Raw genomic sequence first — 27,661 nt, 5'->3', positions numbered from 1 at the left:
AAATTTTCCCCATAAAATCTTCCTATGGGTCATCCCATGGCTGCTGTTGTCCTTTGACTCAGTTCTCATGGCACTGTCTCATGGTACCTTTCTCCTTATCTCTCTCCTATGCCATACAGTATCTATTCTAACTATGCTTTTCAACTCCACTTTTCCTCCATATAGCTAACTCTTTTAAGGTGCTAAGTCCCTTTCAGGATTTAGCCTGCCAGCTAAGAACATGCTCCAATCTCAAGGAATGCTCCCTTTCAACTGGGTAATCCTGAATTCTACTAAGGAATTTGTCTTAAATATGTTCTTCCAACTCTATTTCATATTTATCATTACTGGTGTATTCCTTCATTTTGTCTGTAACCTATTCCCCTAATTAAATCTACCTTTTGTGAAAGAGAACGATCATTGTGAATTCTTCACATGACCAAACCCCAGCTTTTGGTGCCTACTAAAATCTGGATGCCTACTAAAATCCATTACCCACATCAAACTAAACGAATATGGAAATCTGTAAATAATAAGTGATAGAATAAAAGAAATCTTTAACAATTTTAGGAGTAAGAAATACTACAAAATTAGCAAGATTTATAGGATTGTCCTTTGCGTGTATTCTGACATAAGGCCACATGATCAAAAGAAAATATGATCCATAGAAAAATTGAGCCTTTTAGGTTTCCTAGTAATTCATCTTTTAGAAGTGGAGAGAGCAAGTAAACTTTCTCATGGGTACTTGTAGTACACAGAAGGCACATAGGTCTGCTGGTTTTACAACTGATCAGTCATTGCCATGAAGACCATAAAATTGCATTTTAGGGTAAAGTAGGCAGAGAAATCCTAATCTGCTAGTATTGTTATTGTCCTTGGGGCACTGAGACAAGATGGACTGTATCTTTTTTATAGATTTTACAGAAGAACTGGGGTAAAGGAAGCCAAAACATAGAGGCTTAATGTGACTCTCAATATATACTGAATGGAAACCTTTTCTAAAATGAAACTATGTCAAGAAAGGGAAAATGCAGTTTCTCTCATTTTCTATCAAGGGAAAAGACCCAGGAGACTTGTCTGAAGACTTTTCTACCACTTCTGATCAAATCAGGTTACATCAGGCAGTTTTGTACCTCCTTGATGGGATGGAAGGATCTTTGCTTTTCTTAGAATTTTCTTACTCTGCTTGTTTGATTCACTCCAAAGATGATCTACTGATTTTACCTTCTACATTCTGCATTCTGCCAACTCAGGAGTCAGTTTTGAATAAAGGGGTGTGCAGGTAGGCAAGCAGGAAGGCAGATGGAGGAGTGGACAGAACATCCAGGCTTTTAATCAGGGAAACTTGAGTTCAAATCTGACCTCAGACATTTACTAGCTTTATGACTCTGGACAACTCATTTATCCTGTTTGCTCCCTTTTCTTTGTGTATGAAATGGGGATAATAGCATCTACTTCCAAGATTGTTGTGAAGATCAAATGACATGGTAATTAGCATGGTACCTGATATATAATAGGTGCTCTATGAATGTTAACTCCTCCTCTTCCTTTTCCTCCTCCTCTTCTTCTTTTTCTGATTAACATAATACCTAACATTGTGCTATATAAACAAGTGCTATGTAAAAGTTGGCTATTGTAATTATTATTATAAATCTCACATTACATAAATTCATATGATACAAATTTGACTTTACATAAATAATTCCACATTCTAAAAACCCCACAAAATCCACAATAACTTTATTGTACAGTACTGTGGTCTCTCTCTCCTGCTCCTTGGCTCAGTCTCTCTTCCCTCCAAAAAACCAAAAATTTTTACAATCAAAAGCAGAACAACAATGCCTAGAGAGACTGCCACTGCCCCAAAAGGGCCACTGATCATACCCAAAATGTAGTAATTCAACTTTGTTGATTTATGTTTAGTTTCTGTCTAGGGGAGTACCCCAGAATCTGCCCTTGGTCTTGTGCTGTTCAACATTTTTCTTATCAGTGATTTAGAGGAACAACTGATATGCTTGTCAAATTGCAAATGATATATATTTTGGAGGGATACCTAGTGGACTTACAGAGTCTGGTTCTGTAAAATTTCAATACATTAAAAATTCTGAATTGGAGAAAAAGAAATATATTAGGAATGAATGTAAAGTTCTGTACTTGGATTAAAAAAGAACCCAAACAATCTATAGTCAGCAGTATTTAAATGCCAGGAACTGTGCTAGCTGTTGAGGACACAGGTAGAAAGAATTAAAAAAATCCTTAGTTAGAATGAGTTTATATTCTAATAGAGGAGACAAACATATATTACACGTGTTTTATACACATACATACAGAAAAAAAAATAAACGTCAGCGGATGCAAATGTATATAAAGTAGTTAAATACATTCCCAACAGTAGTTTGGGAGAGAGTGGGGATCAAAAAATTATGATTCAAGAAGAAGATGTTGATTAAGCTGTATTTTAAAGAAAGAAAGTCTCAGAGGGTGTGTTCCAGTCATAGCAAAGAACCAATTCAAAGGCACAGAGAAGAGAGATGGGAGGACTTTGTTCACAGAGCAGGGAAAACGCCAGTCTGGCTGGATCAGAAGTTCCAGAGAGGGAGAAATGTCTAGTGAGCTGGAAAGATAAGTTAGAACCAAGTTTTGTAGGCCTTTAAGTCAAGTGTTTGTATTTTATTTTAAAAGTGATAGGAAGCCACTGGAGTTGGTTGGATAGGGGACTTGTGTGATCAGAACTGTACTTAAAGGAAAATTACTTTGGTGGCAGAATGTAGGAAGGACTAGAGGGAGGAGAAACTTGAGACTAGGATCAATGAAGGAAGCTGATGCAGTGAGAAGTGATAAGAAATAGCTTTTGTAAGTAGAGACAAGGGGAAAGAAATGAGAGATGTTGAGGAGATAGAAATGATGATATTTGGCAACTTATTTAATGTGTTGGGTAAGGAAGAGTGAGAGTCAGAATAATGGCAACTTTATAAATTTGAAGTACACAAAACAGAGAAAAAGAGTGGCTAGTATTATGCTATTAGAGCTTAAAACAAAACTAAGACTTCTGGGACATTCTGTACCACCTCAGGAGTCCTTTGGAACTCTGAAGTTATAATGAGATAACATTTGTCATGAACTACAATGAGCTGAACTTGTCTGCTTCAAAACTTGTCAAATTCAGTATTTAGCACATTACATCAAGAAAAAAATGTTTCAGCACTTGATGCTCTTCCAGCATTTTTGCACTTGGCCGTTGTCTTGATTGAACAGTAGAGATACAAATTGGCCAAGCATACTGCCTCAACCCTGTCACTGCTGCATCGCCCTCGGCTGGGAGCAGCTCCTTCCCTGCCAAGTCAGTGGTGCACAGGACTGTCAGCTTGGAGCCCACAATGCTAAGGTTGTGCGCATCATTGGGCATTGGTGGAGGGGTCACAGGGCAGTTCTTGCAGGACAATGTGGTTGCAGCATATAATCTCCTGGTTCCCAGAATAGTAGTACTAGAAGGGGCATTGAGTGGTCTGGTGCTTAACAGGTAGTGAAGCAGCAGGAGCAGTGATGGCCCAGGTAGAGACAGCAGCCCTGGGCCTCAGATGATAGCCAGGGTCTTGGGTTGTAGTAGGCACAGAACTATGGCTTTGATTAACACATCTAGTCCTCTCCTCCCCCACTCCTCTGCCCCCTCCCTTAAGGAAGCTTGGACAGCATGGGGTGGGGAGAGAGTATAGAGGTTTCTATTCCTCTCAGAAAGTGAGTTGGGTCAAGAGGAGAGGAGTCTGATGGGGCTGGCTTGTTTCTCTGAAAATGGAAGCCCAACTTGCTCCTTTGGGGAACTAGGTGGGGAAGAATGGTTAGGCTTCAGATTGGAGATGTACTCCTTATGGGAAAATTCCTCCAATACTCCTAATTTTTGCTTCTCATGGTGCCTTCTAGAACCAGTTAACGAGTTCCAAGGTAATACTGTATTGTGAAATAAACTGCCATTTTTCAAATATTAATGCTGACTAATAGTTACCAAGTGAAATAAATGCAAATGATCTTGTTCATTCCTGTAGGTGAAGGTTTGCAGTGGATTTCTGAAGCATTTCACCTGTGCAATCCATTAAGAAGCGAAATGGATGTAATCACGTTGAAATCATGGCTAGCTGAAACATGGGTGAATCTGGCAATGGTGGATTATCCATATAGTTCAAACTTTTTAATGCCTTTGCCTGCTTGGCCTATTAAGGTAATAGAAACATGTTCTTGAATCACTTGTAGTAATATTTTCATGTTTAATATGTATTTCACTGTCACCATTAGCTTGGAAGACATTTTGTTGAAGAAGAACCTTTAAGATGGCATTTTACTTTATAAAATTTAATGCTTTTATAACTTCAAACAAGAAGCCCAATAAGATCCTATATTCTCCACATCTTTTGAGTCAATTGTGTGATGATAAATATATATTGTGCTGTAGGAATATCACTTGCAAAAACCTGCCTGCTTCTTTTTGAAGTCTTCATCAAGCATTCTTTAAGAGAATATAGCTTGTTCTCATCAAAACTTTGTATAGATGAATTGATTATTGATGTTTTCGCAGTTGCCTTTATTTTGTATTAAGGTCTGAGACCTTTCTTTTCATGCTTTTGTCATCTTGCCCCTTATTATTCATATACTTTGAGAATCAATCTATGAATACCCTCAGAATTGTGTAGTTGCCAATTCAGATCTCTTCTCTGTATACATGATCTAGTCCTGCTGGGGTTTTTTTCTCCCCAATTCTTTTCCTTAATATTATTTCTATTTCTCGTATAGTGTCCAGAGCAAGGGAAATGGTTGTCATGCTACATTCTGTTCTGCTGTAATCACATCTGGTGTGTTCTGTTCAGTACTTCCATCCCCTTTCAGAAAGCGTAAGCCAGTTTTTAGCTTGACTAGAAGGAACTTACCAGGATGAGGAAAGAGAAGATCTTGGAATAGAAGGATTGATTGGTAAAACTGGAAATATATTCTATGAAGAAGAGAAGACTTTTAGGCAGAGGGCTTAGAAAGTGGGGTTGATTATATGATAGTAACCTTCAAAAATTCCTGTTAAGAGAGATTAAATTTTTTTCTGCTTGTTAATTGAGAGAAAAGATAGGGACAATAAATGAAACATGTAGAGAGGTAGATTGAGTCTTAATGTAAAGAAAAGTTTCCCCACAAAAGGAATAGTTCCAAAATGTAATGGTTTGCATTAAAGGTTATTGGATTCCCCTCAGCAAGACTGTGCAGGCAAAAGCTGTGTAACCAGGTTTTTTGATAGTTCTATAGAAGGGATTCTTGCTTAGTTATCTTTTGGACTACATGGTCTTTGAAGCCAATCACTTCTAACTCTTAGAGAGGTTGATTTGTAAATGGAACAACTATTCAACTTGTTGTAGAGTCAATGTTTCTTATATCTGAAAAGCAGAATCACCAGTGAGTTTTCATTGCAAAAGAAGTTTGTCTTGTGAGAGATCAGGCATCAAAATAATTAAGGAAAAATATCCATACTAGTTAGTTTTTTTTAAAATAGTAGATATTTCTTTGTACAAAAAATCCAGTAGATCGGCTACTGAAAGTGAGAGTTAGACCAGTTGTTAGTACCCATTGCATTCTAACACACTGTAGTGGGATGGTCATTTTAAATTCTTTTCCTTAATTTTCTCTTCTATAAAATGAACCTCTGTTTCCTCATGGGATGATATAATGATAAGACATTAATTATAAAAGTGCTAGGAGCTATTATAATTTATACTCAAGATACTGCTAGTCTTTTAAAAATACAAACTTAGCAGCCTTTGTTTTATAGAATTATTTGGTCCAGTTTCATGATATCCTATGGTAAGAGACTCCTGAAATAGACTACTAAAGTCTATTGACTTTATGTTCCCCAGATTTTATAATTGGTGTAATTAAATATTCATTTAAAAAATTAAGACATTCGTGCATTAATTACAAATAAAAGGACAATCTGCTCTTCTTACCACTGCCAATCTAGTGTTCTCTAAACAATTTTTTTCTCATTTATGTTGATCTTAATTTTTTTCAAGGTCATAAAAATTTTGTTTCTTCTTTTCCAGATGTGTTTGCTTTTTTCTTCTTTTAATCAGATCTAATTTTCATCATTCTCATTTCAGTTCATTTTTATAGCTTTACCCTAAGTCTTCAGAATTGAAGGAATTCTTAAGTGATTGAACTATACTTCCCTTTGATGTAATTTAAAAAATTGCACCATGATATACTCTATTCTTGTATTCATGTGTGGAAATATTTGTTGCTTTTGTGTATTTTCAATTTTGTTTCTGCATTTCTTTCCAGTTTTTTAGTTTTGGATCACTTTCTCTTAACCTTTCATTCTGTTTCTCCATTCCTTACCTTCTTTCTGTTGTTCTGTTCCACTAAGCCCTGGAACACTAGCCAGTTGGTGACTATTCTTTCACTTGGATAATTCCATTTATTTAGAACTCCTCCTCCCTCTGATCTACTTCCTCCTTTTAAAAAGGTTGACAAACAGATATCCTTTTTTGATTTGTGACCTGAACTAAGAATTTCAAGGTGCATGTTACAGATGACATATTTAAATATAGTTAAAGTACAGGGGAATTAAAATACTGGATAACACATGTGTGGAATCATCATTCATTAGTATCAAGATTTCATTTTCCATCCAATTTCAAATAATTCCTTTTAATTGTTTTTATACATTTTTATATGTATACATGGGTTCAATTTTCTTTTGTTCATTGTTAACAAAAGCTATAGCATTCATGCTAAAAATATTCAGGGATGGGTGTGATGGATTAAAAATATAATGGGAGGAGAAAATAGAAATACATCTGTCATTTGATTGTTCTATCTACATAAATGCCTTTAATACTGAATCTCTTGTCAAGCTAAATTGTAAGACTGTACAGATTTTATTCCCTCTGCATTTTTTCTTATGGAGTAGCTCATGAAGTCTTTTAGCTTAGTCTTCTGAGCATACAGATAGATACAGTGAAATAATAAGACACAAAATAGAAAATCCCTTCCTCTTGTCCTGGTGTTTTATAACATATGCGACCTCTCTGGGTGGTTTAAGCGATTTAGGTGCGTTCTGTGAAAAGACAGCTTTTAATGACAAAACTAATGTGATTATCTGAGTGAGAGTAAGGGGTATTGAAGACTGGGGAAAGAAAATCTGTTAGAATAGCTGAATGTATCTGCTTAATCTTTTTTGTAATGTGGATGGGCTATATTTTATGGAAATAAATTGGCTTTTTTTTTAAACTATCTTCTTTTCTTCTCTTATTTCCAAATTTCTCTCTCCATCCTCTACCCTTTATCTTATTCAAACATTTATTCTCACTTAGAATCACTGGAAATTTTTAAAAGACTTTTTATTCTTGCTTGTATATGGGAATAAAAATAGAAGCCTATATATTTATGGGCAAGGGAATGTGCATTTATTAAATATCTAATATATGCAATACACTGTCCCAAGCACTATACAAATATTATTTCTTTTGATATTTGGGTATAAAGTTGATTAAATTGTGTCCCAAGATTAGAATTTTCCTTTCCTTCAGCTTTCTTGATTCCTCATATGATCAGGAAGTTAATAAAATATACTTTTGAATGTTCTTCTTACCTCCATCTTCATAGCTGTAATAGGAAAGAGAACCAAAAAAGATCACCCAAATAAAGCAAACCTTAAAGTGCTATGGAAATGCTAAGGAAGGTAGAATCAACTTAAGTCCAGCCATTTCAAATAGTGATTCTGGTTAAAGAGTTCCTTCTTCCTCTAGTATAGTAGTCATTGAAAGAGTCTCCCTATTTTGAGTTTATCCAGCAGTGATATTCTGATTCTTAGAATCTGTGAACTCTTTAGATATGGGTATTCCCTCCCACTAGTAATTCTATGCATGAAAAGGTCCAACGAACACATTCCGAAGGCATTTCTCAGTTTCTTTTATATTTTTTATATTTGATGTTAAATTATCAATTTTATTTTGTTACCGATTGAAGTATGTTGTCAAGAAAATGTTTTCAGTTAAAACTGTTGCTCCCAATATTTTTTCATTTATTCTTTTTAAAAAATTGATGCTTTTAAAAAACATATATTGTAAAATTAATAATATTGGTAAAATATTTGTTAAATTTTTGTTTTACTTAATTTTTGAATATAGTTCTTTCTTACTTTGTTACTTTCATTAACTAACTTGAAGTGTACACTCATGGGATTTCTAAGTTAATGGATCTGAACAAATTGTTCATTTTGGGGGTATAATTCCAAATTGTTTTCCAGAAGGGTGAACGATTCCACAGTTGACTGAGTCAAGTATTAGTGTTCAGATTCAAAAAGGATAAAGTTTAATTAGTAATCAAACATTTGAGAACTTCTATGAGTAGTTCCTAACCTCAAAATGCTATTGATAAGCTCTGATTGGCATTTTTCATGCTAAGTTTTTCTTCTAAAGACACTGTGCAAATATAAGGAGTAGTAGTAGTATTTTAGATAAAAAAGGTTTATCAGAAAAATGAAAGCTTTCCAGTTTCCTTTTTCATTTTCTTGTAGCATCAGTTCTTAATTCATTGTTGTATTATCATTTGTATTCCAGAACTGAATGAATTTGTGCAACTTTGATTGCATTTTGATTTTGTCAACATCAAAGTTAAACTTTGATTTTAGTCAACTGTTTCCCATAAAATTTTAGCATTGTTGTTGTTCAGTAATATCTGTTTCTTCGTGATCCCATTTAGGATTTTCTTGGCAAGGATACTGGAGTGATTTACCTTTTATTTCTCCAGCTCAATTTAAATACAGATGAGGAAACTGAAAGTTAAGTGACTTTTCCAGGGTCACTCAGCCAGTTTTTGACCTCAGGAAGATGTGCCTTCCTGACTTCAGAGTTACCACTCTATTCACTGTGCTACCCAGCTGCTTCCTACTTTAGCATTGTACAGCACTTAAAAATTCAGTTACTTTACTCTGAGGGCACAAAAACGAATGAGGCCCATGTCCTCAATAGGTTGGTGGAGCCTTCCTATAATTTCCCTTAGCTTGTTGAGTTTTCTTAATTTTTCTGCTTTTGTGTTTCTTTCTTCAATTTCTTAATTTATTAAATATAAACAGGGGGTATTCAGCCTAAATCTTAGTGATATCTCATTTGGGAAAGCTAGGAGCTTTTTTTTTTTTTTTTTATAAGGAGAGGCACAATTGTGTGCAAAACATGTCTTCTGTGCTTTTCTACTTTTCCCTTTCAGCAAATTTTTTCTCTTCTTATTCGGCTTCCCTAACTCATACTTGTTCTTGCAAAACAGTTGACTGTGGAGTTATCTCTTTTCCCTTCTTCTTTTCTAAATTTCCCTATTATTTATTTCACTTTGTTTAAAGTTCTTCCTAATCAGTTGCCATATGGCGAGAGAGCTGAGAAACAATTCTTGTTGAGATCTTCATAGATTGTAATAGCTTAATGTATTACTTTTCTGATTATGTTTTAATAGAAGTAATGTTCATTCTATGATTCTATGATCTTTATACCTTTTTTTGTCTCACATTAATTTTTAAATATATTCTTCCTTTGGAGTCAGTTTCAGGTTATAGATAGTTCTCTTCTCTCCCTTTTCCAGAATTATCTCTCATAATAGGAAATAAAAAAGGAGAGAAATTGCATTGTAGGTAAGCCAACTTAATGTATCAAACAAACTGGCATAATATTCAGTATTCCACACTCTCTTTTCTCCACCAATAAATGAGGGAGATGCATTTTATTTTTTTTATGGGATTAAACTTAATTATTTTAATCAAACAGTGTTTCATAACATTATACATCTTCATTGTATCTTTCATATTGTCATAGTAATTTTGTATATTATTTTCCTGATTCTGTTTATTTTTTTATCATCTCATATAATTTTTTCCATGTTTTTCTGCATTCTTCATGTTTGTTTTCTGACTTTTAATGAGAGGGAACTTTAATGTTCCTCAAATCATACCTAGTAGGTAACTCCTTTATATGTAAAGTTAACTTTGAAGCTACTTATTTATTGGTTAAAGTGGGAAGCTGAACTTTATTTCAGTAGCCTTAGCACCATAGAGAAATTTAGAAAATAGTAATAATAAAAATGATATGTTTTGTCATTATCAAAAGACACCATAGACTCATTGGCAGGTTTTGTACATAGTTTGAAGAAAATTTAATTTTATATTCATATTTTTCTATTTCCTGATGCTCTCTTTTTTATATTTCTTTAAAATAGGAGGTATGCAAATATTTGACAGATTCCCATGCATCAGATAAAGTGTTAGTACAGAATATTTTCAAGGCGGTGAATATCTATTACAATTATTCTGGAGAAGCAAGCTGCCTGAATACCTCACAAACAGCAACAAGCAGTCTTGGGATCCAGGGTTGGAATTATCAGGTAAGGATATATAATTCTATAAAGGGTCATTCTTTAAATATCAGCTACTATTAATTCTCAAAGATATTATAAGCTATGTTAATGACCACTTCATTTTTAAAATTTCACTGATTCTGACCTTTATTTGATGGCCTGTTTATAAAATTTATCCAAGACAAAAATCTAAGATAATGATTTGGATAAAGTAGGCCTAATTTCTTTTGTCTTTGCTTTTCAGGCCTGCACAGAAATGGTGATGCCCATATGTGCCACTGGTATCAGTGATATGTTTGAACCTCAGGCGTGGGACTTTGCTGCATATTCTGATCAGTGTTTCCAAGAATGGGGTGTGAGACCTAGACCTTTATGGATTCCAACTGTGTTTGGTGGTAAAAACATCAGTTCACATAGTAACATTATCTTCAGGTGAGTATCTTCATGAAGTGCAAAGGTATATTGATATAATAAGATGTTAGTACAACAACAGGGAAAATAATATTTGGAAAACACTATTGATCTGTGCAGTTTGGATTAGGAATCTTAGTTAACTTTTCCTATTCCTTGAAAGATAAAAGGAGCAGAAAATAAATATATTTTGTACTTATTATCCCATTTGCTTAGACAGCTTTATAAGGACCAAACAGCATGTCATGTCAAATTGAAGCATCATGTATTCTTCCCATTTTGTCTTCAGAATCTAAGCATTTTGGGATGTGTTTCTGTTAAAGTCAATCAAGTGAAATGTATATGTGAGTACAATATGTTGTGAATTTGGAATTTCTAAGTATTACCTGGAACATGAGATTTTCTATTATAAAGATAAGAAGAGTTTAGCATATTTTCCCCACACATTTAGAGCTCATGATTTCCTTTTTTGTTTTTATAAAGAATGCCTCTAAAGGACTTACACAGACCCTCCAATTCAGGGTCTTTGTTCAAATTGCAAATTCATTTCTTTTAGAAACTTCTTTAAACAAAAGTCAAAATTAGCTACTGGATCATAGTAAATAGCTAAGTCTTTTAAAAGTAAGAAGTACTGGCTTGAATTGGAGGATTATTCAAGGGTTTTAGGTTGAGGCATTGGCTAGCTTTGCTAAAGAGCTGCTGTTTTCTTTTACTCTTGCTGTTACTAGCTCAGCAGGGTATCAACCCCAAACTAAAAACTGCATCACTTTGATGGAAAACTTACAGTTCCATCTTGTTGAATTTCTTTAAATTGAGTTACTTGTCTTCATTATAATTCTGCAGTACTATACTGTACAACCCAACTTTAGAAAGTGGAAATTGAGCAAATAAACTTGTTTTAGAATATTTAAGAGGTCATTGCCAGATTAGGATGTTTGTAACTAGAAAAGCCTGAAAGCAATCAAATGAGTGAGAAAAGAAATAGGAACTTAAACACAACGCTATGAGACCCAAAGCTCATCTTTGTCCTTTCAGAGGCAAACATTTTGTCAACATCTTGTATTTTAGGAACCTACCTTTGCCACTGCATCTGTCTGATTGTTATTTTTTTCATTTAGTTACTCTTCAAGTAATTGTATAGCATTTTAATATCAATTGAATGTCTCATATTCAACCAAAGTTCTTTTAAGTATCTGCTATATTACAGGGGAGTTGCAAAGAGGTAAAGAACATGGTCCCTGCCTTCAAGAAGCTAATGGTCTAGCAGGCTAACACTTCAAATTACTCCTCAAGGATTTTTGTGGTGAATTTAAGTTTTATATTTGATTTGCTCCTATCAAAAGGAAATCATGGTTGAATTGAAATAAAACTATCATACAAAGACCTTATGAATCGATGTAGGAAGTGTTACAAATGATCTTTTTCTTTTTTAGTGCAAGTGGTACTTGTGATACTTATAAGTCAGCAAATATTTACTTCATGCTTAGAATGTGCTAATTACATGCTAAGTGTTGGGATTACAAAGACAAAAATAAAACAAATCCTGCTTTTAAGGAGCTAGTATTCCGTGGGAAGAAATGATATTTGTGCAGAGGCAAATATAAAATATTTTCTGAGCAAATACATGAGGTTAAGGGAGAAACCAAAAAGGGGATCAAGGAAGGGCCTCACTTTGTAGAGTTTTGAAAGTGGTTAGGGATTCTAAGAGTGGAATTAAATGAGAACAGCCTTCCTATTATAAGAAATGGCTTCTTGTTAAAAGCATAGAGGCAGGAGTTAGGAATGGCAATGAGGCCATTTTGAATATCATATTGTGCATGTAGGAAAGTAATACCTAACAACCCTGAAAAGGTATATTGAATCCAGATGGTTAAGGATCTGATATGCTAGATGGAAAAGTTTTTATTTAATCTGAGAGACAGTAGGGGGCCACTGGAACTCTTTGACAGCAGAGTGATATGGCCAGATATGTTCTTTAAGAACATAACTTTGGCAGCTTTGTGTAGAATGAATGGGATATGGAGAGACTTGAAGCATGGAAATCAATCAGGAGACCATTTTAATAGTCCAGGAGAAAGATGATGAGAACCTGAAGTAGAGTGATGACCATATGACTGGAAGCAAGGAGGATGGATGTCAGAGATGGTATAGAAGTAGAGTTGGCAAGACTTGGTAAATGATTGGATGTGTGGAGTGAGGGATAGTTAAGAATACATTGAGCTTACAAACCTGTTTGATTAAAAGGATGACAGTACCTTCAACAGGCATAGGGAGTTTATAAGAGGAGTAGGGTTTGGGGAGCAAAGAAAAATAATGTGTTCTATTTTGTACCTGTTGAGTTTGAGATGCTTTGGGTATATCTGATTTGAAATATTGAGTTGAAAGTTGGTAATGAAGATTTTGAACTTAGGACAAGAGATTAGGTACTGGATATATGTATTTGAATCATTTTCATAGAGATGATAACTGAGCCCATGATCGTTGGATCCTATGAGATCAACTAGAAAGAAAATTTAGAAAAAAGAAGACCCAACCTACAGCTTTGGAGCATTGTCTATATTTAGGAAACTGGACATAGATAATGTTCAAGCAAAAGAGCCTGAAAAGGCAAGGGGAGAACTAAAAGAGATAGTATTATGAAAAGTGGGGAAAAGGGCACCCAGGACTAGAGGATGCTCAGTAGTATCTGCCTCTGAGGAGAGGTCAATAAGGATGAAAACCAAGAAAAGGCCATTAGATATGATAATTATGAGATAATCAGTAACTTTGAATACCTATTTTAATTTTCTCTAGTAAGTTTTTTCCAACTCTTAATTCTAATGCCTTCCCTCTTTTAATTACTTCCTATTTATCCTGAATATATCTTGTTTATATGTGTTTCTTTGCTTCTTATCTTCCCTATTTCGTTGTGAGTTTCTTGGGGGCAAGGACAATCTTTTGAATTATTTGTATTTCCAGCACTTAGTACAATATTTTGCACACAATAAGCATTTAAATGCTTATTGACTGCATGGTTGGAGAGAGCAACATCAGTAAAATGTAAAGTCACAAGCCAGATTGTAAAGGTTAAGAATTAAGGGTGGCTACAATGAGTGTAGAAAGAGAAAGCTTTTTTTTTTTTTTTTTTTAAAGAAGTTTGTCTGTCAAAAGGAAGGTGAGATATAGGATGATAGCTTGAGGAAATGGTCAAGACAAATGAGGGTATTTTAAAAATAAGGAAGACTAGGCATTTTTGTAGATAGTAGTGAAAAAGCCAGAAAACTGGGACAAAATAAAGATTAATTAAAGAAATGGGGTGGCTATGGGGACAATTTGTTGGAGGAAACATAAAAAGTACAATTTAGAGGAGTTGACATTGGCAAAGAGAAGGTCCAACTTATCATCCAGTGAAATAGAGAAAGAAAAAATGGAGCATAACATCATGCAGAATAGAGGAGAGAGCAAACATTTAATGTTGAAAAAATGAAATTTCCCCACTGATAAAATGAATAAAAGAGAATGTTTGGAATGACTTCTGTGTGTAATGTAATAGAGGATCAATTAAGAGGAATAAAAAGATTGCTTGGTTGCAGTGAGAGCCCAAATGAGCATATATAATATAGATTTGTAGTGGAGTCAGTCAAACTAGTTGTATGTTTTCCTCCAGAACCATGAAGTATGTGAGGAGGAGCAGAAAAGATAGATGGTGGGATACCGAATAAAATAAATAACAAAATAAAGTTTAAACTATTTGGAGAAGACAACCACTGGGTAACAAACAGAATGTCTCTATAAAGGCTCAAGATCTATCAGAATAATTTAATTTCTTTTTGTGATAAAAGTGGCAGCCCAGGTAGAATGATAGGGTGGAATTTAACTTCAACCTTTCAAATTCTAAGACTGTGCTTTCTAGAGCATAACACTTATATAAATGTGTGATTGATAAAAGTATCAGGCCTAGAGAGAATTGTTATTAGTGGATCAATACAAAATTTGGATTTGGCAATATGTAAATAGAGATAGAAAAAGAGTTCAGTAGATTTGAGAGAGAAAGACAGTTTATAGGTAAACTAGTTAATTCTAGGGCCAACATTGGGAAGGGAGAAAAATAAAGATAGAAGAGGTGCAATGGTCTGTAAGGGTCTTGAGGGGTAAGGGACTGGAGCTCCCAATAAGAATGAATAAGTTTAAGAGGGAGGTATTCAGGGAGATAGAATACTGTTGTTATGGTGGCATTTCAGAATTCTTGATTATTTAAGTAGAACACTTTAGTTTGATGGTAAGATCAAAGCTTGAAGTTTTTTGTGTGTATCTAAACTGAATTGATGTAGGATATGAAAGTTGAGTATATTGATGAATTGAGAGGCCAGGTTGATTGAAGGAATATCAACACATATGTCAAAGTTAGGAGAAAGAAATAATGAGGATAATAGATAACTTCCACAAGGATCTAGATAGAGTATTCTAGCTGGACAGAATATCACCATACTTTGAAACTTTCCTTTGATTTCCATATACTTGGAAATTATCAGTTCAGGTTAATAAAAGACAACCCCACAGATAATGTATTTTATGAAAACTTGTAGTAACTAAGCCTGTTGAAAAAATACTTATTCTTGGTGTAGATATGACCCTAGGATCTTGAAAGATGTTTCTATGTTCTTAAAACCCAAGTTTTGTCAGGCTCTGCTAAACTAGGAAGGCTTTAAGAATGATCTTTGTAATTAAGTATATATATGTCTGAGTGTATAATATACATCTATATATCTATATCTATATAAGCCTATTTAGATATCTACTTATTTATATAGAGATGTGTTTTGATGGATTTACATCTAGGAATATATAGATATATGTATATCTATTTCTATCTGAATATCTGCACATACATACTCCATCAGGATCAAGCTTCTAAAACCTTTTTAACAGTAGGTGATCCATCTCCTCGTGTCACATTGCATCTTATCTATCTCTTTATTGTAAATTGTTGCCCTTCATTCTCAAAGAGGATCAAAATGACTTCTCTATATTAGAATCAAGTTACAGTTTATCCAGCTGTGGGTGATCAGACTGGTATGAGCTTAGAATGCTCTACCACAGGTTGGACACTAAATAGTCCATGTGAACATTTGGGAAGGATTCTCAAAATTTCTGCAAATTTCTTTTGAGCTACTTGAATTCTGCTTTATAGAGCAGAATACCTTCTTTAATGCAGGTACACCATGCTAGGTGGTCCTTTGCTGGTGTCTCCATGTTGCGCAGTAAATTTCAGAGTTCTTTAGAGAGGCCTTTAGAGTATTATCTATTACTTAAAAATCAGCCTTGCTACAGTCAGAGTGATTGAACCCAAAAAATTGGGCCCAAGGGTGGTTTTCTTTTTCTTTTTCTTTTTTTTTTTCAGAGAGGGGTGGTTAGTGGTTATGAGAGCACAGAAGAATGTCTAACACACAAGTGTTAGAACTGTTTTGATCTTTCCTTATCAATGAGATCATGAGATCCAAGTGCAGTGATTTTCTGTTAGGTAGGCACCAAGGTAAATGTCCCCTTTTTGATTGTTTCATTTCATTGACAAAGTTCTATCTAATCCTGTGTAAGCATAAGAGCTAATGAACTTGGGCTCTTACATTTCTCCATTATTTTTGTCAACATTTTGATACTTTTTGTATTGAGTGCAAAGCATAGTTGAAAAAGTACAATCATTTAATTCCCATTTTTGATTACTATGCATTAGTTTCACAGCCTATTCTCTGACTCAGCTTTGAGAAAAGCACAGAATATTTTTATTTATTTTCCTTTCTTGTTGTATAACTTAATAGGATTCCAAACACTTTTTTTCACACAACTTAAAAGGAATATTCACTACTCATGTCTGTGTAGAATCACTAAATATAAAAGAGAGAGGGGTTCCTTTTTGAGTTGCCTCATTTACCATCATTTCTCAGGCTCAGTAACTGCTGCCAGTGATTCCATTTGGCCTGATGATAGGAATCTTTAAACAGGGCAGCCAGTTTCCCCTATGAAAGCAAATGCATTTGTATATTTCTTAGTGATTGGCTTAGTTTTCATAGGACTAGGACCAAGAAATCAAGTCCATGAACATCTTAGGTCTCTCAGCAACTCAAAACAGTGTTGCTAAGTCACTACGTTGGTTCAGATGACCTTTTAAACCAAATGCAATTTGCTTATTATGGTGCTTTTAGGATGGTCCTTTTGTTTTTGCAAATTATGTAGTGTTTCCTATCTATGTTGGGTCTGTGAAATTAGGATGATTATTGATAAAGGTTATTTGTTAATTAAAAGAATCCAGCCCTGTGGATGTATAGTTTGCTTTTCCATTTTTTAAATAATTGAAAACCAGCATGCCTCTTTGCTTTAGAACTCCTTTTGGGTAATTGAAGAGGACAGTTTGTTCTTTGTTTTATTCCGTTTTTGTGTGACAAAAGCAGAACAATGCTCTTTTTGGAGTGAATCTTTTTAGTATACTATTGAATTACTAGTGAACATTCTTTAGGGAAAATGATAATTTAACAGGGAGTTTGAAAATAACACTCTCAACACCATTATTGGTAAGAAAATAAAATGATTCCACACACTACATTTTAATGGTGAGAAGTTAGTATTTATCTAAAATCATTTCCAGAACATGATTTGTGTCAATTTTTGCTTATTATGTCTAAATAATATTAGTTTTATCTGTTATCCATATATAGCAAGCAACTATAATGAAGTTAAGTGAATTGTTTGAGACAACAGTGAATCACTGATTAAATTGTGAATAAAACTCAGATATCTAATCTTAAAAGGAATGTAGGTCTATCTTCTATAGATAGATGGTGTGCTTTGTACATATAATTATCTTTGGGAAACTTAGATACTTAACATATGATTTTGGTCATGAGATGTACATATATAAATATTATAGGAATTACTTATCTATCACTTTGAATTTGAAAATTTCATTTTGGGTTTGTAACACTGTTCATAAAAAGAGTATAATCTCTTTTAAAATAGAATGTTATTTTTTCCAATTACAAGTAAAGATACTTTTTAACATTCATTTTTTATAAGATTTTTGAGTTCCAATTTTTTTTCTCTTCTCCCTTCCTTTTTCTCTTCTCCAAAGCTACAAGCAATCTGATTACTAATATACAATCATGTTAAATATATTTCTGCATTAATCATGTTGTGAAAGAAGAAACAGAACAAAAGGAAAAACCCCCCACAATTCTCTTTCCCCCCAAAAAATGTCAAAATTAAAGTATGCTTCAAGTCTGCATTCAAACACCATACTTCTTTCTCTGGTTGTACATAGCATTTTCCATTGTGAGTGTCTTAGAATTGTTTTAGATTATTGTAGTCCTGAGAAAAGCAAAATATGTCATAGTTGATCATCACACAATGTTGCTGTCACTATGTATAATGTTTTCCTGGTTCTGTTCAGTTCACTAGACTTCAGTTTATGTAAATCTTTCCAGGTTTGTTTTTGTTTTTTTTTTTTAAATCCTGCTGCTCATCATTTTATAGCACAATAGGATTTCTTCAAAATCATGTAACTCAATTTAACCAGCCATTCCTCAATTGATGGTACCCTCTCAATTTCCATTTTTTTGACTGCAAAAAAAAACTACTATAAATATTTTTGTATATGAAGGTCATTTTTCAAGAGGGCATAATCGTAAAAAAATTGAGCACACAGTACAAAAGGTGCCATTCTCTTTTAAGAAAGATTCCATCATCCAATAAGCATTTATTACATAGGTTTGTGTGGAGGCATTGTGCTATATGTGATTCAGGAGGATAGACATTTTTTGTTTTTTTCAGTAATTATTTTGGTTGTGTGACACAGTTTGTGACTGTATAATACAGACTGTTGCTGTGTTAATCTGTCTAATGTTGACATTAAACTAATTGCCATGGCATCATTTGTACCATGCTTTAACTGGTAACAGTAATAACTCAATTATATTTTATGAATTTTATTTTAACATTAATTATAACATTTTCCTGTGGGAGTTTATATATACTCAGAAACTTTCATGAAGAGAAAAATGGTTCTAGAGACTCAGCTAGCAAATACTTGATGTTCCTTCTTGCCACATTGGAAGAGATGGCAGCTAAGTATAGTAATGGTTTAGAAATATGAATGTTTTTGTAAAATCTTATAGTGAAGAATGTTTAAAGATGAGCCCCAGTTTTCTCATAGATAAAATGATGCAGGTTTTTTCTGCTCTAATTTTATGATCTTGAGGTTATGCACATTTTCACAAAACCAAACATTAAGAAATAGAGAATAAAAATAGGTTTAAAAGTGAAAAGCCAACTAAACAAAGTCTTAGGAAAATGACTACATTAAAGGGACAGAATAAGAAAGAAGAACAAGTGATGAGTTAGGAAAATGATGAATAAAATGAATATATTGTAAAGGCAGTAATGAAAACTCTTGGCCAACCATTGGGCATATAAGAGCACAAGGAAGATGGGGCTTGTCTTTAAAGACCTTTTATTCTAATAAGAAAGGCCACATATTCAGGGCATTTCGTGAGTCTTGATGTAGTTTTAAATTATTAAAACAAACTTTTAGTATTCTTTAAGCTATTAAAGCTTAAAACTGCACTAAGACTCATGGGCTATCCTGTATATGGAAAGGGTATTTGGGATAGTGAAAGGAGCCTCAGTGGAACTGATTGACATTCTTTTTCTTTTTTCTTTTCTTTTTTTCGCTGAGGCAATTGGAGTGAAGTGACTTGCCCAGGGTCACACAGCTAGGAAGCATTAAGTATCTGAGACCAGATTTGAACTCAGGTCTCTCTGACTTCAGGCCTGGTATTCTAACCACTGCACCACCTAGCTGCACTGACATTCTTTTTCTAATAAATGGCAGTTTTGATTTGATAGCTGTTTAAAAGTTGGAAAGTAGCGATGGGTGGGAGGAGATTATATTAATGGCAGTAGGGATAGGGTGGATAGCAAGAAATTAGTTTTTTATGAAATGTGTAGCATGGCTGAGGCTGACCAGATATAGTGGAATTTACATTCATTAATTCATGGATCTGTATGGCTCAGTCCTTAGAGTAGGATATCCAAAGTTAAGGAAATTCATTTGCCAAGGATGTGGTCTCTGAAAATCTTTGCGTATTTCTTTAGGCAAGGAAGGAGAGAACACTGAGGAGAAAGGTTTTGGTCAAAGTAAAGAAATAAAGTCTAAGAAAAATCTACTGGTACTGGCAATTAGATTGTTAGTGATTTTAGAATGATTTCAATAGAGTGATCAGAGGAAGATATTAGAGTCCAAGTGACTGAGGATTGAATAGGAAGTGAGAAAATGCAGGCAATGAGTAGAAACTTTGCTTCTGGAAGTTTAACAGTTAATAGAAAAAGAAATTCTATCCCATGAATTGGGATGATTATTTGAAAGTATAGTGGTGATGAGATTTTAAAAAAAATATGATAAGAAAAAACTTTTTTCAGGCATAAACAAGAAATTTATGAAGAATTGAAAATGCAACAGTGGAAACAGAAAATATTCAATCTTCTGTTTGGTTTTTAAAACCCTTTACATCCTGGTCCCAACCTACTTATTTCATCTTATTGCATATTATTTCCCTTCACACTTGTGATTTAGTCAAACTGGCCTCTTACTTCCCTCATACTCCATCTCCTGCCTCCCATGGCTTTGCCTAAGACCATATCTCACGTCTCTGGTGCACTTTCCCTCTTTGCTTCTTAGAATACCTTGTTTCCTTCAAGATTCAGCTGAAAGGCCATTTTTTATATGAAGCCTTTCCTAATTTCTCTTTTCTAGCAGCAAGTGTCTTCCCTCCAAATTTCCCCCATCCTCTTTTGTATATAATTTTATATATGGTGGAATGTAAACTTCTTGAAGACAAGGACTATTTCACTTTTATCTCTCCAGTGACTAGCACTGGTGCATGAGAGATGCTTAAGAAATGCTTGTTAACTGACTAAAGAAGATGGTATGGGATGGGAATCTAGGAAAAGTGGAGGAATTAAATCTTGACAAGACATAGAACTAATTCTTCTGCAGAAATAGGGGAAAGTAAGCAGAAAATGGATGAAAACAACTGCTCTTTTGAAGTGAGGAGTAAAAGAATTTCTGAGCAACAAGGAAGATCCAGATGAAGTTTTGATTATAATGGATTTTCTTAAATCTCAATACAAATTTCATAATAGATTCTTAATGCTATGTTAAACTAAACTATGTTAAACTAATCACCTTTCCCTGCTTCTTCCTGCAGTAATGGTGCACTGGATCCTTGGTATGCAGGTGGAGTGAATGAGAACATTACAGATACTCTTATCTCAATAGTCATCCCAGATGGGGCCCATCATTTAGATCTACGTGCCAGGAATGCTGATGACCCTGAGTCAGTGCTGTTAGCTCGAATCATGGAAGTTGATTACATGAAGAAATGGATCACAAAGTTTCAGAGTCATCACTGAAAAGTGACATGGATGCAACGAAATAATGTCATGATTTTTTTCCAAACCATCACCCTTTGTACTTTTTCTGTATATTCTTTTTTCCATGAGTAGATTGGAGACCAGAGAGAAAAAATATCTATAATTAGATTATTCCATGCAATTTTTATTTTGCAAATGTTGGACTTCCAACCTTTGTGTCCATAAAGCGGTTCTTTTCGGTTTTTACAAATTGCCTGAAATCTAAGGTAGTGTGTCTACTCTGAATATCAGGGTCCTAGAAAAAGGGAGTGACCATCCTAAGGGAAAGCTTGATTAATGTTGGGTTTTTGATTCTTTACTGTTTCAATTGTTCAGATCAATTTTTCACTTCTCACCAGAGAATTTTGCAAAAACAAACCAACAAACAAACCAGAAATATTATTAAGGGCAGAGGGGTGATGAAAATATACTTGCTTGTGTGAAAATTTTCAAAACAGGCCTTTATCGGGTTCCTTTTAGAACATGGAAAATATTTCTCTTGTTCTGCAGTTGTTAACCAAGATTGTAAGTTAAGTTGTGCCATTGTAAATAAGGAATAGGGCTGGGCCTTATACCTGTTTGTTTATATTAAAGTATGTGCCAGCTGTCTTTTAATACAGCACATATTTAGTTTCGTTGGTTGTATGATTTTTTTTTTTTTACGTGTTTCTTCTTTCTTGGCATCTTCTTTTAATTCTGGGATATTTGCCACAGTGGTTCTGTTGGAGAGAAATTTGGCTATTTTCTCTGTTTCTCTTTGTTTCTTAGCTCAGTTTTAGGACACTTTTGATAGGCTCTGCTAATTTAAAAAAAATTCAACTTTGGCCATTATATTTTTGAAGGTCTTGCTTATATATAATTTGATACCTCTAGAAGTTTCAATATAGAGCTTAAAATTATAGATTAACTATTCAAAATTGTTTACATTTACCTTTCCTTTTATTTTGCTATTGGTTGGGGTCATGTCATGAAAACCCAGGGTGTTACAGCACACAGGGGCAGGTGCACAAGTTTCCTGTTTGGTATCCAAAAAAGGCCAACTGACCAATTTAGAGAGACAGCATTTTTGACATTAATAAATGGCTGAGCTGTTCCTGTTTTCAAGCTTTTGGCTTCTTTCATGCAGCTCTTACACTGAAATCTTTCTTTCCGAGAGCTTTTTTGGGATAACAAATAGGGCTGGATCAAAACCTTTCAGGGACAGAGACTCTCTTAACAGCTTCTACTTTGTTGAAAGACCTTTTCTCTTATTTCTGCTGTTCTCTTTCTTCAGGATTCTTCCCATTGCCCTGCCTTGGGAACAATGTCTGTTCTTTAAAAAGTGTACCTCAAGCCTAATCATTTAAAAATGCTGATTCATGGTTCTTTCTCAGGTAAAATATTGTGTGTGTGTGTGCGTGTGGGTATGTGTGTGTGTGTGAGAAAGAGACAGAGAGAGACACACACACACACACAGACATCTGAGAGAGAGAGAAGAGAAGAAAGGGAGAGATATCTAAGAAATATAGGGAGATAATTATCTTTTTCTTTATTTAAAAGCATTCAATTACCTATTATATTTAATTATTTAGTCACTGTTTTCATTTTAAATTCAGCACAATTCCATGATATGGGGATCTTAAGACCAAAGCGATGTTTTTTATTACTCATGAATAATTATGCGATTCAGAGTATTTTTATAGATTAATGTTTTCCCATTATATGTGTGTGAATGGCTCATGAGAATTTTTATTAAAATATCCAATTTATATTAAAAATTAAACCTATATAGTATATATATATACACACACATATATATGTACATATATATTAATAAGATTTTTAATGAAAATTTTTTCCTATTAATCACCTGAGAAAATTAGGCCTAAGAAATTTTTCATTAAAAATCTCTCTCACTTTCTCTCTTTCCTTTCTCCTCTTTTCTCTCTCCCTCTCTTTCTCCCTTTCCCTCTTCTCTCATCTCCTCTACTCTCCTCCTCCTCTCAATCTGTCTTTCTCTTTCTCTATATGTCTGATACTCACACCCATGATTTTTAATGAAAATTAGGTTCAAGAAAGCTTTCATTAAAACTCCTCTACATACATACTCCTACAAATACTCATGTATGTATCTAGCACAACTTAAAACCATCCTTAGAATGTTGTTATTTCAGCTAGAATTATTTTATTGTAGTGGCCTTTGGCAGGAATGGGGGAAGGAAAAGCCTTTAAATAATATTTCTCACAACCTGGTATTTTTGAGAGGCTGCCAGACATAATGGATAACATTGGGCTTAGAGATAGGAAGAACCTGGATGTGAATTCAGATTCAGAAGATATTTAATAAATGAGTCACCTTAGCCAAGCTTCTCTGTTTTTTCACCTATAAAATGAGGATATTACTATCTATAGCATTTATTTCACAGAATTGTGGTGAGAAGCATGTAACTTTGAAAATCTTAAGATACTCTAATACCCAATAAATATTATTAAACCCTAAGAATTTCATAGATTGTTAGAGCTAGAAGAGATCTCACAATAGAATGTTAATGCACATATAGACATTAAAAGCAAGGAAGAACCTTTGATTTATAAATATGTAGAATATTAGAATATAGAACATAGACTATAACAATGGAATGGTAACTTAGTGATCATTTCAGAGGACCACTGCATTTTTTGTGTGGGAAAAGAGAGCAACAGGTGAAGGACTTGCCCAAATTATTAGTCAATCTGTATTTTCCTGTATATTTTGTAACAAGTGAAAATACTGACTGAAGTTTGGTTTAAATATACATTTAATGTCTTTCCCCCATTTAACATAGCTAAGATTTCCATTACTTTGTTTTGCCATTATTAAAAAATATTTATACAGATTTAACAGAAACTACATTTAGTTGACATATGTGATGCTGGGACTTTCATGGAGAGAAGGCTTTGGGAGAAAAACTATATATTCTACAGAAAATGGGAAAAGTAGACTAAGTTCAAATCTGGTCTCAGACATTTAACACTTCCTGTGTCACCTTGGGCAAGTCAATTGCCTTAGCCAAAAAATAAACAAACAAACAAACAAAAAATAACACTGGGTAGCTTTTTCTTTTTTTGGCTTAGAAATAAAATTCAATGAGAACTCTGCATTTAGTACTTTAATAATTCAATGGGTCTGTGATCTTACTGACATCTTACTTACATGGTTGAGCAGTACAGATTATGACCCCATGCATACTTTTCCATTTTATCATATTCTTGTCTATGTCCTTCCAGGAATCTTGCATACAGAAAGCACTTAACATTTGTTGAATGAATGGATATCACTTGCTTCAAATTAGATGCTATTTTATATAAAATGATAGTTTAATTAGATTTTAGTATAAATTTCAGGTTTTCTTAAATTATACTGTTTCATCTGACAAGTATTTACTATGTGCTTACTATGCCCCTTGCCCTGTGGGTGAGTAGGGGATCCAAAATAAATGTATTACATAGTCCCTTCTATAAAGAGGCTTATGTTCTTTTGGATAAAAGAGATTAGTATGAAAAGAGGAAGACATTAAAATATTATAAGTTATTAATTGTAATATTCTCCAAATTTTAATGTTCTCTGGGACCAGGTTTCTTGGGGGACTTCTGGGAGCAGCCTTTGTTTTAGCTCAAAGTAATAATCATCTCAAATGCAGCCAGGAGTTAAAGTCCAAATCCTCTATTGTCTCCAACAAAATCTTAACTCCTTTATTTGGGGCTCAGCTAGTTTTCTGGAGGCCTTCCGAATCTTGCCGCTAGTCCTTTGCCTCTGTCAGCTTCTGTCTCTAGCTCCCTCCGAATGTCTTTGAATCCAAAGGTTTGTACTTCAGCCTCCAGGCAGCACAAAGGTGGAAAATGGAATGAATCTGTCTCTGCCTTTGAGAGTGGGCTTGTCCTTTAGTGGGCTTGTCTCTTGGCCCTGAGAGCTCCTCCTTATATATGCTCTCTTAAAGGTATGAATCTTGTAGAACTCTAATAAGTACTAAGTACATTAGTGAACTAGAGAACTGCTAAATACCATGCTAAATTAGATAACTGACTTAGCACCTTGTAAAATATTAACAATTAATAAAAAGGCAACTGATTTCTAATAAGAACAAATTGGATATAGTACAAAATTAATTTGAGTCAAAACCAATTTTCCTGATTCTTTGTATTCCAAATAAAAGCAGAATTTTTTTTTTTTTTTACCTAATTCTACTTTCTAGACAATTCTATTGGAGGAATATTTTGCTAACGGGCCAAATTTTCTTAGCAAATATTTTAGATTCTAAATTATTATAAATATGCCATCACCTTTGCCAAATTTTTATTATGTACTACTGTGCTTTGGGCTAGCTGTTAGAGAAGAAATAAAGATCAAAGAATGACAATCTAGATATTTCTTTTTTTATTTTTCAATTATTTGTTTAATAACTTTGTTGACAGAACATATGCATAGGTAATTTTCTTTTACAACATTATCCCTTGTACTCACTTCCATTTTGACTTCTCCCTTCCCTCCCTCTATCCCCTCCCCTAGATGGCAGGCAGTCTTATACATGTTAAATATGTTATAGTATATCCTAGATACAATATATGTGTGCAGAACTGAACAGTTCTCTTGTTGCACAAGAAGAATTGGATTCAGAAAGTAAAAATAACCTGGGAAGAAAAATAAATACAAACAGTTCACACTCATTTCCCAGTGTTCCTTCTCTGGGTACAACTGATTCTGTCCATCATTGATTGATTGGAATAGAATTAGATCTTCTCTTTGTTGAAGATATGCACTTCCATCAGAATACATCCTCATACAGTATTGTTGTTGAAATATATAATGATCTCCTGGTTCTGCTCATTTCACTTAGCATCAGTTCATGTAAGTCTCTCCAATCCTCTCTGTATTCATCCTGCTGGTCATTTCTTACAGAACAATAATATTCCATAACATTCACACAATTTACCCAACCATTCTCCAATCGATGGGTATCCATTCATTTTCCAGTTTCTAGCCACCACAAACAGAGCTGCCACAAACATTTTGGCACATACAGGTCCCTTTCCCTTCCTTAGTATCTCTTTGGGGTATAAGCCCAATAGTAGCACTGCTGGATCAAAGGGTATGCTCAGTTTGATAACTTTTTGGGTACAATTCCAGATTGCTCTCCAGAATGGTCATTCACAATTCTACCAACAATGCATCAGTGTCCTAGTTTTCCTGCTCTCCTCCAACATTCATCATTATTTTTCCTGTTGTCTTAGCCAATCTGACAGATGTGTAGTGGTATCTCAGAGCTGTCTTAATTTGCATTTCACTAGTCAGTAGTGATTTGGAACACCCTTTCATATGAGTAGAAAGTTTCAATTTCATCATCTGAAAATTGTCTGTTCACATCCTTTGGCCATTTATCAATTGGAGAATGGTTTGATTTCTTATAGAGTCAATTCTCTCTATATTTTGGAAATGAGGCCTTTATCAGAACCTTTCACTGTAAAAATATTTTCCCAGTTTGTTCCTTCCCTTCTAATCTTGTTTGCATTAGTTTTGTTTGTACAAAAGCTTTTAAATTTGATATAATCAAAAATTTCTATTTTGTGATCAATAATGATCTCTAGTTCTTCTTTGGTTACAAATTCCTTCCTCCTCCACAAGTCTGAGAGGCAAACTATCCTATGTTCCTCAAATTTATTTATAATCTCATTCTTTATGCCTAAATCATGGACCCATTTTGATCTTATCTTGGTGTATGGTGTTAAGTGTGGGTCCATGCCTAATTTCTGCCATACTAATTTCTAGTTTTCCCAGCAGTTTTTGTCAAATAGTGAATTCTTATCCCCAAAGTTGGGATCTTTGGGTTTGTCAAACACTAGGACAATCTAGATATTTCTATCATCTATTTCTCATTAGAAGAGATGAGCTAGAGTGAAATGAGCAGAACCAGGAGATCATTGTACACAATATTATACGATGATCAATTCTGATTAATGTGACTCTTTCCCGCAATGCTATGACTGATGCCAGTTCCAAAGATCTTGTGATGAAAAGAATCATCTGTATCCAGAGAGAGGACTGTGGGAACTGAATGTTCCCATAACATTCTCACTCTTTCCGTTGTTGTTCACTTGCATTTTATTTTCTTACTCATTTACTTTCTTTTTTGATCTGATTTTTTTTGTGTGCAAGAGAATTGTATAAATATGTTTATACATATTGGATTTAACGTATTTAACATATATTGGATTACTTGCCATTTAGGGGAGGGGATGCTAGGAAGGAGAAAATCTGAATCACAAGGTTATGCAAGGGTCAGTGTTGTCAAATTATCAGTGCATATATTTTGAAAATAAAAAGTTTGGTCTTTCCCTAGATGGATCCTTAGTGGATCAGATAGCATAATTTAGCCTCTTTTCCATTTTCCCCATCTTCCATTATCATCTGACAAAATGAAATAGTCCATATATACTGTAATTTTAT

General features: G+C 34.1%; 1 protein-coding gene across 1 annotated transcript in view; it reads left to right on the top strand.

The window, feature by feature from the left end:
* PRCP (prolylcarboxypeptidase) overlaps positions 1 to 22,021 on the top strand; it is a 66,707-nt gene extending 44,686 nt beyond the window's left edge. The window contains exons 6-9 of the mRNA XM_031961837.1: positions 4,020 to 4,192; positions 10,213 to 10,377; positions 10,595 to 10,782; positions 20,997 to 22,021. Of these exons, the coding sequence (XP_031817697.1) occupies positions 4,020 to 4,192; positions 10,213 to 10,377; positions 10,595 to 10,782; positions 20,997 to 21,201 (731 nt within the window). The 3' untranslated portion in view covers positions 21,202 to 22,021. The remainder of the gene's footprint in view (positions 1 to 4,019; positions 4,193 to 10,212; positions 10,378 to 10,594; positions 10,783 to 20,996) is intronic.
* The last annotated feature ends 5,640 nt before the right edge of the window (positions 22,022 to 27,661 follow it).

Source organism: Sarcophilus harrisii, chromosome 3 (genome assembly GCF_902635505.1).
Source record: "Sarcophilus harrisii chromosome 3, mSarHar1.11, whole genome shotgun sequence".
Lineage (NCBI taxonomy): Eukaryota > Metazoa > Chordata > Mammalia > Dasyuromorphia > Dasyuridae > Sarcophilus > Sarcophilus harrisii.
The sequence above is the reverse complement of the archived record's forward strand: the minus strand, read 5'-3'. Positions and strand labels throughout refer to the sequence as shown.